This window comes from Podarcis tiliguerta (genome assembly GCF_965153285.1).
Source record: "Podarcis tiliguerta genome assembly, chromosome: 8".
Lineage (NCBI taxonomy): Eukaryota > Metazoa > Chordata > Lepidosauria > Squamata > Lacertidae > Podarcis > Podarcis tiliguerta.
The window spans coordinates 38700947-38717440 of NC_139541.1; the positions used below are offsets into that span (position 1 = coordinate 38700947).

The 16494-nt window shown below is 46.8% G+C and overlaps 1 protein-coding gene across 6 annotated transcripts in view; it reads right to left on the reverse strand.

Moving 5' to 3' along the window:
- Positions 1 to 16494, reverse strand: part of ACSF3 (acyl-CoA synthetase family member 3) — a 64723-nt gene that overhangs the window by 32426 nt on the left and 15803 nt on the right. For all 6 annotated transcript variants that reach the window (XR_014515015.1, XM_083456488.1, XM_083456491.1 and 3 more), the window contains 3 exons: positions 15209 to 15363; positions 13058 to 13203; positions 7779 to 7891 (listed from right to left, as the gene is read on the reverse strand). Coding sequence is in view for 5 of the 6 variants with exons in the window: in XM_083456488.1 (XP_083312614.1) it covers positions 7779 to 7891; positions 13058 to 13203; positions 15209 to 15363 (414 nt within the window). In the remaining variant the exon portion in view is untranslated. The remainder of the gene's footprint in view (positions 1 to 7778; positions 7892 to 13057; positions 13204 to 15208; positions 15364 to 16494) is intronic.

Here is a 16494-nt window from a genome sequence, read left to right on the forward strand (position 1 = left end):
TGCTGGGAGATTCCCCAGAGCAATCGAGTTGGTCCCTGTGGGAAGCAAGACACTGGACTATGTGGGCATTCAGTCCTGACCCAGCAGGACTCTTCTTATATTCTTGTGCGTGCCTTGAACAAGAGTTGTCATCCAGAGGATGCTGTCCACAGAAGTCATTCAGTTCAACCTTTTGTACAAAAGGAGAATCATTTGCTTGCGTCAGGACCTGTTCATGCCCACCTCATTTGTCGGCATCAGGCCTATGCAGAAGAACGAAGCAACAACCAATCAATGCGTAATCTGGATCAGGATACTGCTGTTATTCCACAACAGGATGGGTGTGACTGGGCAGGTGAAGAAATTGGTCACTTGCTGCCTGGCTGTTGCTGGTGTGACACCTTCTTCTGCCCAGCCACCTGCATTCCAACTTCTTGCTGGATAGCTTCCCTGTTAATTCAGGACACTTTGCCTTTAACCTGCCTTTGCCGCGCCACACAGCCTCCTAGACTCAACAGAATGATGGGGAGACCAGTCATACTACACAAGCTGGCAGAAACGGGACCCTCGCTTGCCAGCTCCCCACAGGGAAAAGTAGTAGCAGAGGAAGGCAGAGGCAGTGAGCCTCTTTTTGCCTTCTGCAATAGACACACCTCACCTGTACCCTGGGGCACAAGCGCCACTTGGCCAGCGGCATCCTGTCTGCTGCCGGGGCTCTGCAAGGGGTGAGCTAAGAGCAAAGGGGCTTATTTTTCACAAGGCCACCAATCCAGGCATCAGATAAAGCAATAAACTTTTAATCGTCTATTCTGGCAGATTTGCTAGTAGTAAAACGCTCAGCAGCCCATTACCCATCTCCTAGGCAACCTGGTCCCTCATACCCATTTGTAATTAAAAATTCCCCCATAAGCCCCCTTTCCGCACAAGCGGCATTATCTCTGCTACGAGCTGCGTGTCCTGCAGCAGAGGCTACAGGAGGCAATTGCAAGGCAGCGCCATTTCCCTCCTGCTGGAGAGAAGGCAGATTCCAGCTCCTTGGGGAGACAACACCGAGGATGAGAAGAAGAGGGAAGAAAAAAGTCACCCAGAGCCCAGACTGTAATCTGCAACAGCCACATTTCACATCTGGCTTTGCAACGGTAACTTTTCATAAAGGAGGGTTAGAATAATGCAATCAATTCGCTTTTCATTTTGGGAGGTTTCACATTTTTAAAAAATGAAGGGAGAAAACGAAATGAGAAGAGGAGGAGGAGAAAGGAGAGGAAGCATACGGGAGAGAGATCCTAAATACTTGGCCCAATCTGTAAATCATCAATAATGATTTTATTTGCATGGGTAAAGAATCTGTAATGCAATAGCCAAGTGATCTAGTTTTTGTATGTGTGTGTGTGTGTGTGTGTGTGTGTGTGTACACACACACATACACACACAGTAATCTAAAAGCAGAGAGTCCAAAACCCAATTTTTTGCTCGTGGAACTGAACCAATTTGCATTCCTCAAGACATTTAGTGCTCACAAGTGGGGAATTGGAGGCAGTTGGAATGACCCAGAAATTCCCATGCATGGTTTAAATCATTGTCTATTCTGTTTTAAAGAGGTGATTAATTTTAATTCACAGGCATGCCTCGGAGATGAGAGAGATCAGAAGAGGAACTGTCATACTGGGAATTCAAAAGCCTGCCTATTCTTATGCCAGTCTATCCTTTATTTATTTATACTCTACTTTTCTGCTTAAAACACACACACACACAATCACCAAGTGGCTTATAAAAGGTAAAAACAGGCAACCCAACACAGCAAATGGTCCTAGGAAGAAGAGAAGAGAAGAGAAGAGAATACAAACATCCGTCTTCAAATATCTGAAGGGCAGAGGATGAAGCAGAAGTGCCCTGTTGCTCCAGAGAACAAGAGCAGCTGAGCAGAAATTTGTAGAGGAAGCGGAGTTAAACATTAGGGTTTTGTTTTTTAAAAAAAGCCCTAATGATAAGAGCTGTTTGACAATGGAACTGCCTGCCTCAGGAGGTGCTGAGTTCTCCTTTGCAGGAAGAAGAAGAAGAAGAGGAGTTTGGATTTGATATCCCGCCTTTCACTCCCCTTCAGGAGTCTCAAAGCGGCTAACAATCTCCTTTCCCTTCCTCCCCCACAACAAACACTCTGTGAGGTGAGTGGGGCTGAGAGACTTCAAAGAAGTGTGACTGGCCCAAGGTCACCCAGCAGCTGCATGTGGAGGAGCGGAGACGCGAACCTGGTTCCCCAAATTACGTGACTACCGCTCTTAACCACTACACCACACAGGCTCTCACAATACTTAAAGCAGAAGAAAAACTTAAAGCAGAGGATGGACAAGCTACCTGTCAGGAGTTATATAGTTATATAGTTGCATCCTGTGTAGCAGATCCTGCACTGAGCAGGGGGTTGGATTAGGCGACCGCAAATGCACTTTCCACTTCTTATGATTCAAAATCCCTGCCATAAATGAACATACAAAAACAAATCCCAAATACAGCAACACCCCCAAAAAACAGCAGAGCAGGTTAGCAGAATGAAATCATACACTAAAAACACACAGGAAAAACTAATGGCCTATGCCAATCAAAAAGACAATACCCTTCTGCATCATTTGTGGTGCCTCCTTCTTAGCATCCACAAAACCACCAGTCCCACAGAAAATGGGCTCTCCCAGAGGGCACAAGGCCAAGTTTTGGCTCTGGACCAGACTGCTGCTACTCTCTCCTCCATCCACCCCTGCAGGGAAATGCCATCTGCTGAGTAATGCAGAATGCAGCAGCCTTTCATTGGGGGGGGGGGGAAAGTCCACTTTGCTAATCTTTCTAACCAGCTCACCACTGGAAAGGAAACATTCCCTGCACTCACAATTTGCTAAATATTTAATCCAGCTCCAGCGCAGCTCTTCAAGATGCATCTTGGTGCATCCATTTGCACTGGCCTCGAAAAAATAATAATGGAGTCCAATATGAGGTGTGGCAGACCTGGGCTCCTTGGAAGGGCATAGTTTCCCAGAAGGACCATAGGTGGAGCACCTGCCTTGCATGCAAAAGGCCCCAGATTTTATTTATTTAATATTACAATTCTATCCCAACTTTTCCGCCAGAAGCTCAAGGGGGCATGCACTGTTTCCCCCCTTCCTCGTTCTATCCTAAAAACAGCCCTGTGAGGTAGGTTATCCTGAGAGTGTGCGACTTACCCAAGGGCACTCAGTGAGCTTCATGGTTGAGCGGGGATTTGAACCCGGGTCTCCCTAGTCCTAGTCCAATACTCTAACCACTACATCCCACTGGTTCAATCCTAGCATCTCCAATTACGTAGGAAGTGAGGTCAGACTATTTGCACATCTCAGTTGGGGAGGGGAATAACGTGTGGTCCTGCGCCCCACATGGACTCCAACTTCCACAGCTAGTTGTGAGGGATGATGAGAGTTATGCTCCTGCAACATCTGGATGGCCACAGGTTCCCCAGCCCTGATCAAAGCCAGTGCAGTCTGTTCTGACTGATAGCAGCTCTCCGGGGGCTCAGGTAGAGAGAGGCCTTTGGTGTCACCTGCTCCATGGCCCTTTCTTCTTCTTCTTTTTAAAAATGGGAGATGGCATGAATTAAAGTCGGGAAGAGTGTGCTCCGCCACTCATCTAGTCACATGTTGCTTCCTCTCTTCCTGAAGCCCCTGTAGCAACAAAACTGCTCACTCTCAAAAATCTCCCAGTTAGGAGACGTGGCATTTCTGTGCAGCTGCAGAGCCCGTTTTATCTGCTGACAGCGCCCCACTGCCAAGGCTCAGAGTTCGGCTCTTGGATCTAAGCAAGCGCTTCTTTTCTTTTCCCCTTTTTAAGGGGAGGGGGAGAATGGTGGCGGAGTTTGGGGGGGCGGCTTTAAAAATAAACAAACAAACAGACAGACAATACCCGCTATGCTCCAAGAGTTTGCAAGCTCCTGCCAGCTGGGAAGCTACAGCCTATGAAATATGCATCCCAGTGAACAAAGCAAGATGAAATATCCAGAGCTGAGCAACAAAGAAGAAAGGGGGGATTAACCCTTTCCTGCCCCTCAATGCTGATAAAATTAGAGAGCCCCTCCAGATGTCCTTTTTATTGTGATTTTGCATTCACAATGATTTGCGCTCACGATTGTACTGGGGCCAGGGCAGTTATATGTCATGCCATTTGCAAAAGCTTCATAGCAGTCATGCCACTTCATTTCCAATTGGGGAATGACTAGTGATTACCTGCTGAAATCCTGTACTTTTTCATACCACAAATGTTCTGGGTTATGTTTTATTACGTGTTTATATGTGTTGGAAGCCGCCCAGAGTGGCTGGGGCAACCCAGCCAGATGGGAAGGGATAAATATTACTACTACTACTACTACTACTACTACTACTACTACTACTACGTTCCGAGGCACCGCACATGCCAGTGAAATCACTTCTATTTGAAACACCACTGAAAAGGCCTGCAAACACACTGTTCTCCCCCAGCTCCATTCCGTCCCTTTATGTGACTTTTTGGATCACTTCTGGGTTCGGTGTGATGTCTCTCTGTGTGTGTGTTTATACACACATACTGAATGTGCATAAATGGGGGGCAGGGTTTGCCTGTACTGCCTCTGTGATAGGAGGCGGAGCACAGCCCTATCATGGGCTTATCTTCCATGAAAGTGTGCCAAATCCTCTTTTAAAGCCATCCAAGTTGGTGGCAATCACTGCCTCCTGCAGGAGTGAGTTCCACAGTTCGACTATATATTGCGGGAAGTACTTTCTTTTGCCTGTCCTGAATCTTCTAACATTTTGCTTTGCTGGGTGTCTATGAATTTTACTGAGAGAGGAGAAAAAGTTTTCTCTGTCCACTTTTCCCATGCCATGTGTAATTTCCTCCTACTCACCTTTTTTCTAAACTAAGAAGTCCCAAATGTTCCTCATAGGGGAGCTGCTCCATCCCCTTGAGTATTTTGGTTGCCCTTTTCTACTTTCAATTGCAGTACACAGAGCCAACATTTTCGTATCTCCCATGACTCCAAGAGCTCTTTCCCTGGCTAGTCACCACCAGTTCAGGCATCATTAATATATAGAATAAAACCATTTTAAATAACCATGCTTTATATAAATATATGTGTGTGAGGAAAAACCAGGTTCCAGGCTAATAGTTATCACCCACTGCTTCTGTATTATAATCAAGAGAGTCTTGGGCACCTTAAAAGCTGACAAATTTATTACCGCATAAGGTTTTGTGGACTTGAGACCACTTTGTCAGAGACATCTGAAATGACATCTTAGTTGGCAGGTATACAAAGGAGAAAACGGTAGGGCAGGAGCTGAATGGCAATGAGATGCAAAAATTACAGCCAGTGATAATTAAAGCTTAAATATCTGTTAAACAGGCACACTTGTAACCTTTTACAACAGCAGTGATAATTGCTGAAATGATTATATTAACACTTTCGGTGAGGCAGGGAACCATTCTCAAGAGTTAAAGATAGTCATCTTAAAGGTGCCACAAAGATCTGAGTGTTTTTGCTACAAGACACTAATGCAGCTACCGCTCTGGAAATTTGTGCATTATAGTTTTCTTACTTGTACTATAAAGGCACTAAATCGCAATAATATATAATATCACATAAAATATACTTTTAAAACAAACTATTAGCAACAGCGCAGTGGGGCTTGATGCTGATCCTTGCCCTCCTTCAAGCGTATATCAAGGGCAAAAGTATGAGATGGAGGTTAATAATCACTGAAGCCAAGGAACCACTGAAGCCAAATCGGAAACTGTGGATGGTGCCGAGGTTCAGAGTGAGGTTTCTCTAATGAAGCAAAGTGGGAGAAAGGAGAGAGAGGCAGCGCCAGCAAACTTCCCGCTAAGTAGCTTATTGATCTTTGGGCTGCGCCAGAAACTAGCTTTGCAAATGACATCAGCTCTTTTGGCACACTATCGCACGGCTCTCGGACTTCCAAGTGCGACTTTCTGACATGACTGCAAGAATCTTGTCCATGGAATTTAATCCTGTGAGTTAAACTTTCTATCTCTATCTCTCTTTCGAGAGGCAGGTTTAATTAGGGCTCTCATAAACTGGAGGCAGGAATTACAGAAGCAAACGCCCAAGTAAGTTAGACCACGTCCAAACATTGGAGTTCTAAAGAAAAAACCTCAGGTGGAGGAAGGAAGTATTCTAAGCAACAACTGGTCATTCATAACATTTCTGAAGGACCACCTTCTACCACATGAGCCCATCCACTATTTCAAATCATCATCTGGGATGCTGCTCCAGGTGTTCCTTCATTCCTCAGGCAGCAACTAGGGACTGGACAGTTTCTCTGCAGGTGTCCCAATTATGAGGAAGAGCCATGGGAAGTGGCAGAGCCCCTGCTTTTCATGCAGGAGGTCCCAGGTTCAATCCCTGGCATCTCCAGGTAGGGTTGGGAAAGACTCCCTGTTTGAAACTCTGAAATGCCACTGCTGGTCAGAGTTGATGGTGCTGAACTAGATGGACCCTTCAGAGTCTGACCAGGTCTAAGGCAGCTTCTTCTGATCCAATTTTGAAATTTCCTTTGCAGATATATTTGCCAGGTGTCTGCTTTTCTGTAACGCACCAAACCCCAAACCTGTTAATTTTCTTGTGCTTTGGGCAAGCAGTAGCACAGCAATAAGATTTCTCTTGCTATTATAAAGTTGCTGCATTAGTGATAATGCCCTCTTGTGGATGTGGCTGACAGGGGCAGAATGAAAGGGGAGAGAGTACGAATTCCACAACCAGGAACTCCAACTTTTTCAAAGAGAAGCATTTTCATCACTTTGCATAACTTATTTTGGTTCCAGCCTTTAAAAAGAAAATGCAAAAAAATAAAATCGATGGGTTTAGGGAGGGGAGCAGCAGCGAAGCGAGGAATGGGCAGCCTGTTAATGTCAGCTAGAATGAGCACTGCTTCTGTCTGGAAATCACCCACAGCACAACCTCCAGCTCAAGTGGACCTGGAGAAATGCATGATTGACCAAACTGCCTTCTTGCAAAAGAGATAAAAGAATAAAATCATTGGCTAAATTTGTAGAAATTTGTTCTGCCATGTATGGCTTTCTTTACTAGAAAAATGTTTATATTTATATTAGATAGATAGATAGATAGATAGATAGATAGATAGCTATAGATAGATAGATAGATAGATAGATAGATGATAGATAGATAGATAGATGAGCATGCCAGGCCAAAGACTAAATAAGTGATTTATGCAACCATTTCTTTCATGGCCAAGCTCCTCTGAGTTAACTTTCCCAGTAGATTCTAGAGTGCTCAGCTAGTCTTCTGAATGTGCTGGCATTTGTCCAGGTTGGGTTGAACCAAGAAACCACACTTTGGAGGTTCACCACTTGAATCAGTATTATAGTAGGAACAGAGGAAGCCGCATTCTAGCAGAGTATTGTCAGCTCTGACTGGCTGTGGCTCTCTAGGGTTTCAGGCGGATAAACCTTTCCCATCACCTCCTGCTTGACCTACTTTTTAACTGGAGATACCAGGAACTGAAGTGGAGGCTTCCTGCATGCAAAGCAGGTGCTCTGGCTTTCAGCTATGGCCCCTTTCCAGTATTCACAACATGTGTTCAGGAGGCCTAGGCCTACTCAGAAACATAAGTTGAGTTTGCCTCTCCACCTAACAAAAAGAAGAAAACACCAACTGCCCCCAAAGTAGCCTCAGTGATACTTCACTCCTCCTGGCAAGGGGACCAAAGCGGACAGGAGAAAATAACCCTTTCCTAACCTCTTTGCCCTTCCTGTCCTCTGCACAAGTTTGTTAATACCTTTGTGCCATTCTCATCGCCTTCAGCATGGATGGTGTAGGCAGGGCCTTCCTTTTGCGAGCTTTCTGAGGCTATGCGCACTTGCACTCCGGGCAGTGGAAGCCCCACCGACCCTAGAGGGAAAAGAAAGAGGAAGTTGAAAGCTGGTGGGTGGAGCAATTGGACAGACACCAAGCCCAGCACCAACCGCTAACAGCAATGGGTCAAAATGTGAGCTATTTAGATCAGGACATTTGCAGAACATTTCCATGTTCCAGTGGAAATCCATTTTCAGAGTTCTCTCAACTGTGGCTTTCCATAAAAGCTCACACACACACACACACACACACACAAAACACCCTAATTGTTTACTATTAAATAAAAATTGAACAGCTTTTGCCCAGTTTGGTTTTTTAATTTGAATCAGATGGCACAGCGTAGCTATCTTGGCACAGAATTTGGGAAGTAGTACAGCAGCACAGCCCTGGGTCCAGGGCACAGGTCCAGTTACAAAGGGGCAGGCAAGCTGAAGAGGGCCCCAAACTGTGTAGAGAAACCCTGCTGGAGCTGGGGAAGTCAAGAGGGTAAAGGCACAGCAGCAGGAGAAAAGCCACACACTTCTCATTTCACCCGGAAGTCATGCAATGCAGAGAAGAGGCAGGATTACCCTGATGCTGGAGGGGAGTAGTACACCAGCTTGCATCAACACCATGAGGGAGGATGCAATGGTGATACAAAAGCCCTGAAATGACAGGGGAGAGCACCAAGCAAGAGGCAGAGGCAGCTAAGGACCAAGGATACTGCATACTAGCAGGGGCCCAGCAGAATTATTATCATTATTATGCCAACACCGGGGGGATAAGAGAGAGAAGCAAAAGAAAAAGTCTCAAAGCAACTTGATAAGATAAAATGCAACACACAAAAGCAATTTAAAAATCTAAAAAATTTAAAATGATCAACAACACACCAAAAAAATCAAATTCCCATCCAGTAACATAATAATAAGGACAAGTCCTACCCACCTCACTAAAAAATGACCACCAGCATAGCAGGCAAAGGCCTGAGTATACCAAAAGGTTTTAGCTTGGTGTCAAAAGACTGGCAGGGATGGTGTCAGGTGTGTCTTCCTAGGGAAAGCATTCTACAGGGGGAGGAGAGGCGACATACAACTGAAAAGGTCTGTTCTGGTGGCTATCCTTTGTACCTCCCTCGAGGGGGGCACACAGAGGGGGGCCCTCTAATGAAGGGTGTGGGCTGGCTCACATGTGGAGAGGCAGTCCTTGAGGTACTGTATTCTGAGCTGCACAGGGCTTTAAATAGGGCTGCCATGTTTTTAAAAACCCCCCAAATTGTTGAGCGATTTTTCTATTAACTTGCCTAAGATCCAGGACAAAGCGCCGCCTTTCAGAAGTCCCCCCCCCCCCCCCCCGGACGTCCATTCCACCTTTGAAATCCCGGTAATGTCAGGGAAGATCCGGACGTATGGCAGCCCTACTTTAAAGGCCCAAACCAGCACTCTGTATTGAGCCTGGAGACTAACTGGTAGAATGTGAGCTCCAACATCCCTATTGGGGTGTCACCAGTTGCATCCAGAAGACTGGAGTGGAGAGTGCTGACCCAACACCAGCTTTTTCTGTGGCTGCCTCTGAAAAGAACGACCATTTCAAACTTGCCCTTTGACTAACCTATTGACAATTGGCTTTCAAGCTGCTGCATCAATCAGAAATGAAAGGACTCCAGCCACCCGCACCCAGGACCTGAAGGCACTGCAGTGTTTTGACAGAGATTCCTCCAACACCAATTTACAAAAGATGGAAACAATGGATGGTGCATCTTCCTGAGTGAGCTGTACATGCGTGCCTGATTCACAACCACTGCATGCGCTCTGAAGACATGACAGCAATTTAATTATTGCAAAGATAGGGAGGTCTCTGTACTCAGACTATGCAACAACCCCCCCTCCCGTGCAGAGGAAAACCAACCGCAAGTCTCCCATACTTTAATTCAGTCCCTATATTGCCAAAATAAACCCAATGTATAGATATATTTTAAAAGGAAAAAGCTACCCGCTGAGAGCTGACTTATCGCACTCTTTCCAGAAAGGGTCTATTTTTTTTTCTCCCCTCCCAACCCAAAATGACAAACCTTTGAAAGCAGAGGTCTATAAAAGGCTGGGAAACGCTGACAACGTTAATTATAGCGATACCAGCACGACAGTGCAATTAAAGTCTTCGTGCAAAGACAATGACTCGCGCTCCTCGGGGCCGAGTGACATATAAAAATTAAGTCTGTATGGGTAACAGAGGGTCCAATTCGGCTCCCCGGTGATGCCAGGCAAAGATGGCCAGGGGGTGGGAGTGGAAGAAGAGAAAGGAAGATTCAATCCTATGCAGATGGAGAGATGTTTTGGTTGTTGTTGTTTTTTTAAGCAGCCTTGGCCTCTTCTGATTCTTGCCCGGAATCTCACCATATAAACCAGGGGAGAGATCTCTGCGCCTGTCCCCTTTTAGTTTGTGAGCTCCTGGACTTTTGGCAAGCTGCCTGCCAAGCTAAGCATCAGCCCCGGCAACCCAAGACAGGCAGCCGTCAGAGAAGGGAGCAACCCTATTAGCCCTCCACCAGTTCTCCCCCCACCCCTGTTTAAGTTAGTTGTCAGTTCTTCCCTGATAAATTTAATTGGCCCTGCGGTCTGTGTCCTTTGGTATCAGGGGACCTGGATGCTGTTATGTGTGGTGGTGTCCTCGGAGAATTGAAACAGGCCAACGATAAGGCTCTCAGCACTCTCCCTGTCAACAATCTATGGAGTCCCCGCTGTAGGAGCTATTAGCCGCCTCTGATCTAAACCTCCAATTAAAGTGGTGATTAGGCCCAGTGAGGCATTCGCTGGCCATGAATTATTCATCTCCCTTCACAGTAACAACACCGGGGGGATAAGAGAGAGAGAGAGGAGGAGAGAGAGAAAGAGTGTGTGCACACTGCAGAAAACAGAAGCATTTTAAGCAGGGTTTTAACCATGTACGAGCAAAGCGCTTATCTCCAAATCTTTCATCTCCTCTTCTTTCGGACAGAACCTCTCCTATACTTTTAGATCTCAGCACCTTGAGAACAGAAGTGTCAGGGCTCTACAGATGACAGGACATGGTCCCTGGAGCTAGGGGTGGAGGGTGGAAAGGAGACAACTGGGAGGCAGTGGAGAGGGAGGCTGGGGCGTAAATGCCTCTGCAAATGCCAAAGGCGGCAGGAGGAGAGGGGAACCCCCCCCTCCTATTTTGCCAGCACTCTAAAATAAACTCGGGATGAAAAACATATTGCACACGTATGTTACATGTGAAAAACTGGGCAGGGGTATGAGTCCTGGCAGCAGAAGACACAGGCAGATCTGCCTGCACACAACAGCTTCCCCTGTCATTCCAACAGAGAAAGCAGATCTGTGGGGAACATTCCTTTGCATTTGCAGAGCTGTATACCTGCCTTTGGAATGAATGAGACACCCTGTACACATCTGGGCACCCATTTGCCAGCCAGGTTCCTGAGAGAGGTTATCCAAGGGCACAGGCCACAGGTTTCCTTGAGCGCCTCCTCTATCTGCTCACGCTCCTTCCAAACAGAGACTCGCTGGAGTTGTTCTTTTAGTATGGAGTTCAGAAGTCCGGCCTTGCGTAGATTTGCTCCCATGGTGAGGCTCCCTGGGAACTGACTTGGCAATACGTTTTCTCATGCTGCCTGACGACTCCATACCCCGCAGTGCCAGCTGTCCAGTCCTGAAGCTTTTGGTTGTTCTAATTATTCTCTTTTGTCTGTGTTGTGTCAACCTCAGCATCTCGCTCCTTTTTCATCTTTGTCTCTAGGGAGATTCTTGGCATGCATCCTACTACTGAACACAGCGCTGGAAGAGCGTCATGGCGCTGGAGCACTTTGATCGTGCCACTGCTGCTTAACACCTTAAGCCTGAAAAGCTGCAATCACAGAGCCCAGGATGCCACTTTTCGCCACCTCCGCTGGGCAGTTCTAAAGAAACCCTGTTCTTTGGGTCTGCTATGACACGGTGGCTGAAAGAGTCTCTGGGGAGCAATATCCGCACACATAAGCTGAAGATGTGTTTGAGGATGAGAGTTTTGCTGGCCTGGGCTGCAGCATTTGAGTTTTTTCTGCTCACAGAAGAGGAGGAAAACTTATAGAAGCATATAAAAATTATACATGGCATGGAGAAAGCAGATAGAGAAAACTTTTTGACTTTCTCTCATAGCACTAGAACTTGTGGACAACCAATGAAGCTGAATTTTCTGGGAAAACCAAAGAGCTCAGCACATAGTTAAACTACGGAATGCACTCTCAAATGAGGCAGTGATGGCTACCAAATGTGTTGAATCCTCTTTTAAAGCCATCTGACAAATTCATGAAAGCTGCCAATGGCTACTAGCCCTGACGGCTATGCTCTGCCTCCATGGTGGAGGCAGTATGCTTCTGAATACCACTGGGGAGGGGAGTGCTGTTGAGCTTGGGTCCCACTTGTGGGTCATTAGCCAGATCAGCAGGGCTCTGCTTATGTTCTTATGTCTAAAGGGGCAACAGAGTTCTGCTCCAGGTGGAAATAAGCAATACAACAGGCCAGGCCAGCCTTCCCCAACCTGGTGGTCCACTAGTGCTTTCGACAGCTCCCATCAGAACCAGCCAGATCAGCTGTGATGGCAGGGGTTGATGGAGTTTTACTCCAAGACAGCTGGCGGGACACCAGGTTGTGGGAGAGAGGCTGGGCTATCCTATAAGTTTGTGGCCTCCACACCATCTAAACTGGGCCTCCAGAAGTAAATAAAATAGATGATAGATCGATAGATAGATGATAGATAGACAGACAGACTCTGATGCAATGGGGAGAGAGCTGAATGAGCACCTGGGAGGTCATATCTCTGCCTCAGAATCACAGTGTGGCCTTGGAGAAGTTGCTTAGTCTCAGTCTCTTGCCTGTTCATCTACTGGAAGGATGGGAAACCTATGGTCCTTTAATGTTGTTGGACTCCAACTCCTGTTGGCTCCAGATAGCACAGCTCATATGTCAGGGATTATGTGAACTGGAATCCAACAACATCAGGTGAGCCACAGGCTTTCCCAGTCCTGATATACACATTTAAACAGCAGTAGCAGCCTTATTTGTGGATTTAAAGGGATGAGGGTTTACCTGCCAAAACAGACCCTTAGTACAGTCCTGATCTGAAAGCACCTCCCCTTTTTTCTCCAAACGTACAGCACCTAAAGCACTTTAATCATCATAGGACAGCTTGCAGCCCTTGCTAGACTCTTACCTGGGATACGCGGGCCATGGAGTGGGTTTGAAAGCGCCATCCCAACCTCCGTCATCCCATATCTCTCCAACAGCGTGTGCCCAGTGATGCTCTTCCACCTCTCCAGGATAGGGACTGGGAGGGCTGCAGACCCTGACACCATCAGTCTGCAAGGAGGGATGGCAGTGAGAGTTAAGTTGCTTAACAACTGCAGAGCAGGATTATTGCCACAGCTGTTCAATATCTATTTAGAACCAAGTGCAGGGGCCTGCTGGATTCTGCTTTCAGCAGCACTACCTAGAAAAGGGGAACTCAGCATCATGCTACCACTCCCCTACACCTTAGGATGGATTCAGACAGGATGGACATGTATGGGTGGGTAACCGAGTAGGATATTAACTGGGGGTGGTGAGAAAAAAACAATTTAAGATGACTTTGGTAGAGATAATGAATGGGGGTAATTGAAAAGGAATTGAATTGATTTGGAGCAGGATCTGTTGGGAAATTAAGTTGGGGTAAATGAATGGAAGAGAAACTGATCTGGAGTAATCTGTGGTGGGCTGCAGGTTAATTGAAGAATTGATCTGCGGTGATCTGGATGGGAAATCAGTTGGCTTGCATTCTGTGATATTAACGTTTTAAATGTGAATCTCAGCCTACAGTTTAGAATATCCATGTTTGCCTCTTTGGGCCCTTCCCCCAAAACTTCTGCGTAACTAAGTAATGGACCTGGTTTCCTGCAAATGCAATACAGGTTGCAAGAAGTGCTGGTCCCCCGTGAGCACAGGAACAGCCTCTGGACAAAATGTAACCGAGAAAAAACACCTACATGAGACAGCCACCAGGAAAGCAAAACGTACTGGACAGGCTACTCTCTAGGGCCAGTCTTGCCCCGGAGCAAGACGTTCCCTGGCAATCGCCCCACAAGCAGAGAAGAAAACAGGGCGGCATTTGCTGCTGCAAAGTGGTGACAGCACGATGAGGGTTGGGCACCTGCCAGAACAGAAAAAGGGCTTTGCGTCTACATCTTGGAACCCAAACCGAGAGCAGAGACATGACAGATGGTTTTTAACAAGATAGTAGGAGGTTAGCCTGGAGAATAAGCTGGATCCCTGGCTCTTGTCTCTCGGAGGGCAAGCTGTACGGAATCATGGGCTCAGTGTCACCAGATTGGAAGGCGACCATGTAGCTCAACATCCGCCCCAGAAGCAGAATATCCTGTCCCTGAAGTATCCCCTGCCAGGTGCCTGGTTCGCCCTTCTGAAAGCCTCCTTCCAAAAGAAGGAAATCGTCTGTGGTGGGCAGTTTAATTCACTGCACAACTGCAAACCTCCTTGGAGAGAAGTGCCCATTGGAATCTAGGAAATCAGATTCTGCAATCTGTACCGCAGCCCCATGGGTCCCTGGACTGCCCTTTCCCACAGCTCCCAGAAAGGGCCTGGCAGGGGCCATGGAAGAATTTTAATAAGTTCACATTTAAAGGCAAATCTACCTAATACACCCTTTCCTAAACAGTATGTGAGAACTGAAACATGTGCATTTTTCCACATTTTGCAATGCAGTTCTCCAGCCATGTAATGTGTACAAAAGTGTATATACTGGAGTAAAGTGTCCATAAAACCCCCCATATATTAGTGAAAATAGCATTTTGGGGGGAAAACAGCATTGCAAAAATGTGCATTTAAGATTGGAAAAAATGAGAAAAAGAAAGGAGTCTGCTAACTGGCACGCCTCCCTCCCATGATTCCACCCTCTTTTCCAACTTGAAATCAAGGTGCTCTGCCTGCTGTTGGAACTGATGCCTTGCCCATGATGTGGACATCACCCACCCTCCAGCAAAGGTAGTGTGCCTTTGCTAAACTGAAGGAACGGCCTACATGCTTAATTCAAGGCAGAACCCATCAGCGTCAGATCTGGGATTTGAGTATGTGTTGAGGATTGTCCTCTGTGCATTCAGAGGGGCTGGAGGTGACCTTAAGCACATGCACAGAGCCTTCCTTTCAACTGCAACAAACCAGTACCAGCCTCTCAATACAGAATAAATTAGCCCATTTCTGTGATCGGGTGGGTACCTAGGAAAGGATAAAAAGTTACCATTAAGCAACTAAATTCAAGTCAGGGGAAGAGGGAGAGGAAACGTGGCTGTGGCTTTGGCTCAGGTAGGCCCCCTACCTGATATTTTCCCGGCAGACAGCATGAATGAAATCTTGGACGTGAGGCTGTCGGAAATGCTTGTCATAATGCTCCATCAGCTTGGCATAAATGGTGGGCACTGCCATGAAGACATTCACCCGGGGAGCTTGGGGTTTCAGAAATGCCTCCCAGACCTGGAACAAGGACACAGAAAAGCCACTTGTAAAGGCAACTCAACAAAGCTAAACAATGCTTCCTGCAAGGGTCTCTCTGTCTCCTTTATCCCGGTTGAATGTGTGGGAATTCTGCCCCAGGTCATTTGGAGCTGTCAAGGTTAAAACTGGCATATAGTTGTGTGTGTGTTTGTTATTATTGTTTCTGTTATGGGGATTTTCACTTTTTAATGGTTGGAAGAGAATCTAATAATTATTTTTTTTAATGGCATTTTGAATTGGGTCTGGAAATGCACCGGAAGCCAGGGCACATGCGAAGCACTGGCACCATGGGGTATCAGCCTGTTAGGAAAGCTTTTTCCACCCCCCTGCAGCTGAGAAGAGGACTCTAAAGGACCAGGCAGAAGCAGAGTGAGTTGTACTGAGAGCAGAACCTGATCAGCCATATCTAAGCTCTTTCGGGATCAAACTCAGAGAATGACAAATAGCTACTTCACATCCAAAAAGGGTTAGAGAAACATCTTGCTCACCCGCAGTGCCCCACAACAGGCACAAAGTGGGTCAGACTCCCACATCTGGCTAAGCGGAGTCTGGGGTCTTTGGGCTTGACTGAGCAGCCAGCCTCGAGAGCATCGGGAGACCAAGTCGTGAAATGAATATTTAACCTTGGCTAGTGTGCCCCCAGTGCTGTTGCTCGTCTCCCTCAGTGCTGCCAAGCAAGAGGGAGAAACCCCATAAATAAATAACGAGACGGCCCTTGCCTGTTCTGTTATGGTAACCTTCCTCCTCCTCCCCTTCTTCCCGGCTCCTGCCCCATTGCTGACAAATGTATTCTCTAACAATTCATGACACCATGGTGCTCCCCCCCCCCCCAGCTCAGCATGCTCAGGCACAAAGAGGTGCATGCAACAGGGAAGGAAGGCGTGATATGACTGAAGGTGATCAAGCCACTCTCTTTCCTAAACCGAGCTCCCTTCTTCTGACGCCAGCTCTGTCCATCAGCTCTTTGAGCCACAGAAATGCCTTCTAGTACATCAAAGAAAGATGACTCCCATACCTAGAGGGTGCTCTGAACAAAAGAAGAGTCTTCTGGGTCAGGTCAACGGCCCATCTAGTCCATCACCCTGTTCTCACAGTGGCCAACCATATGCT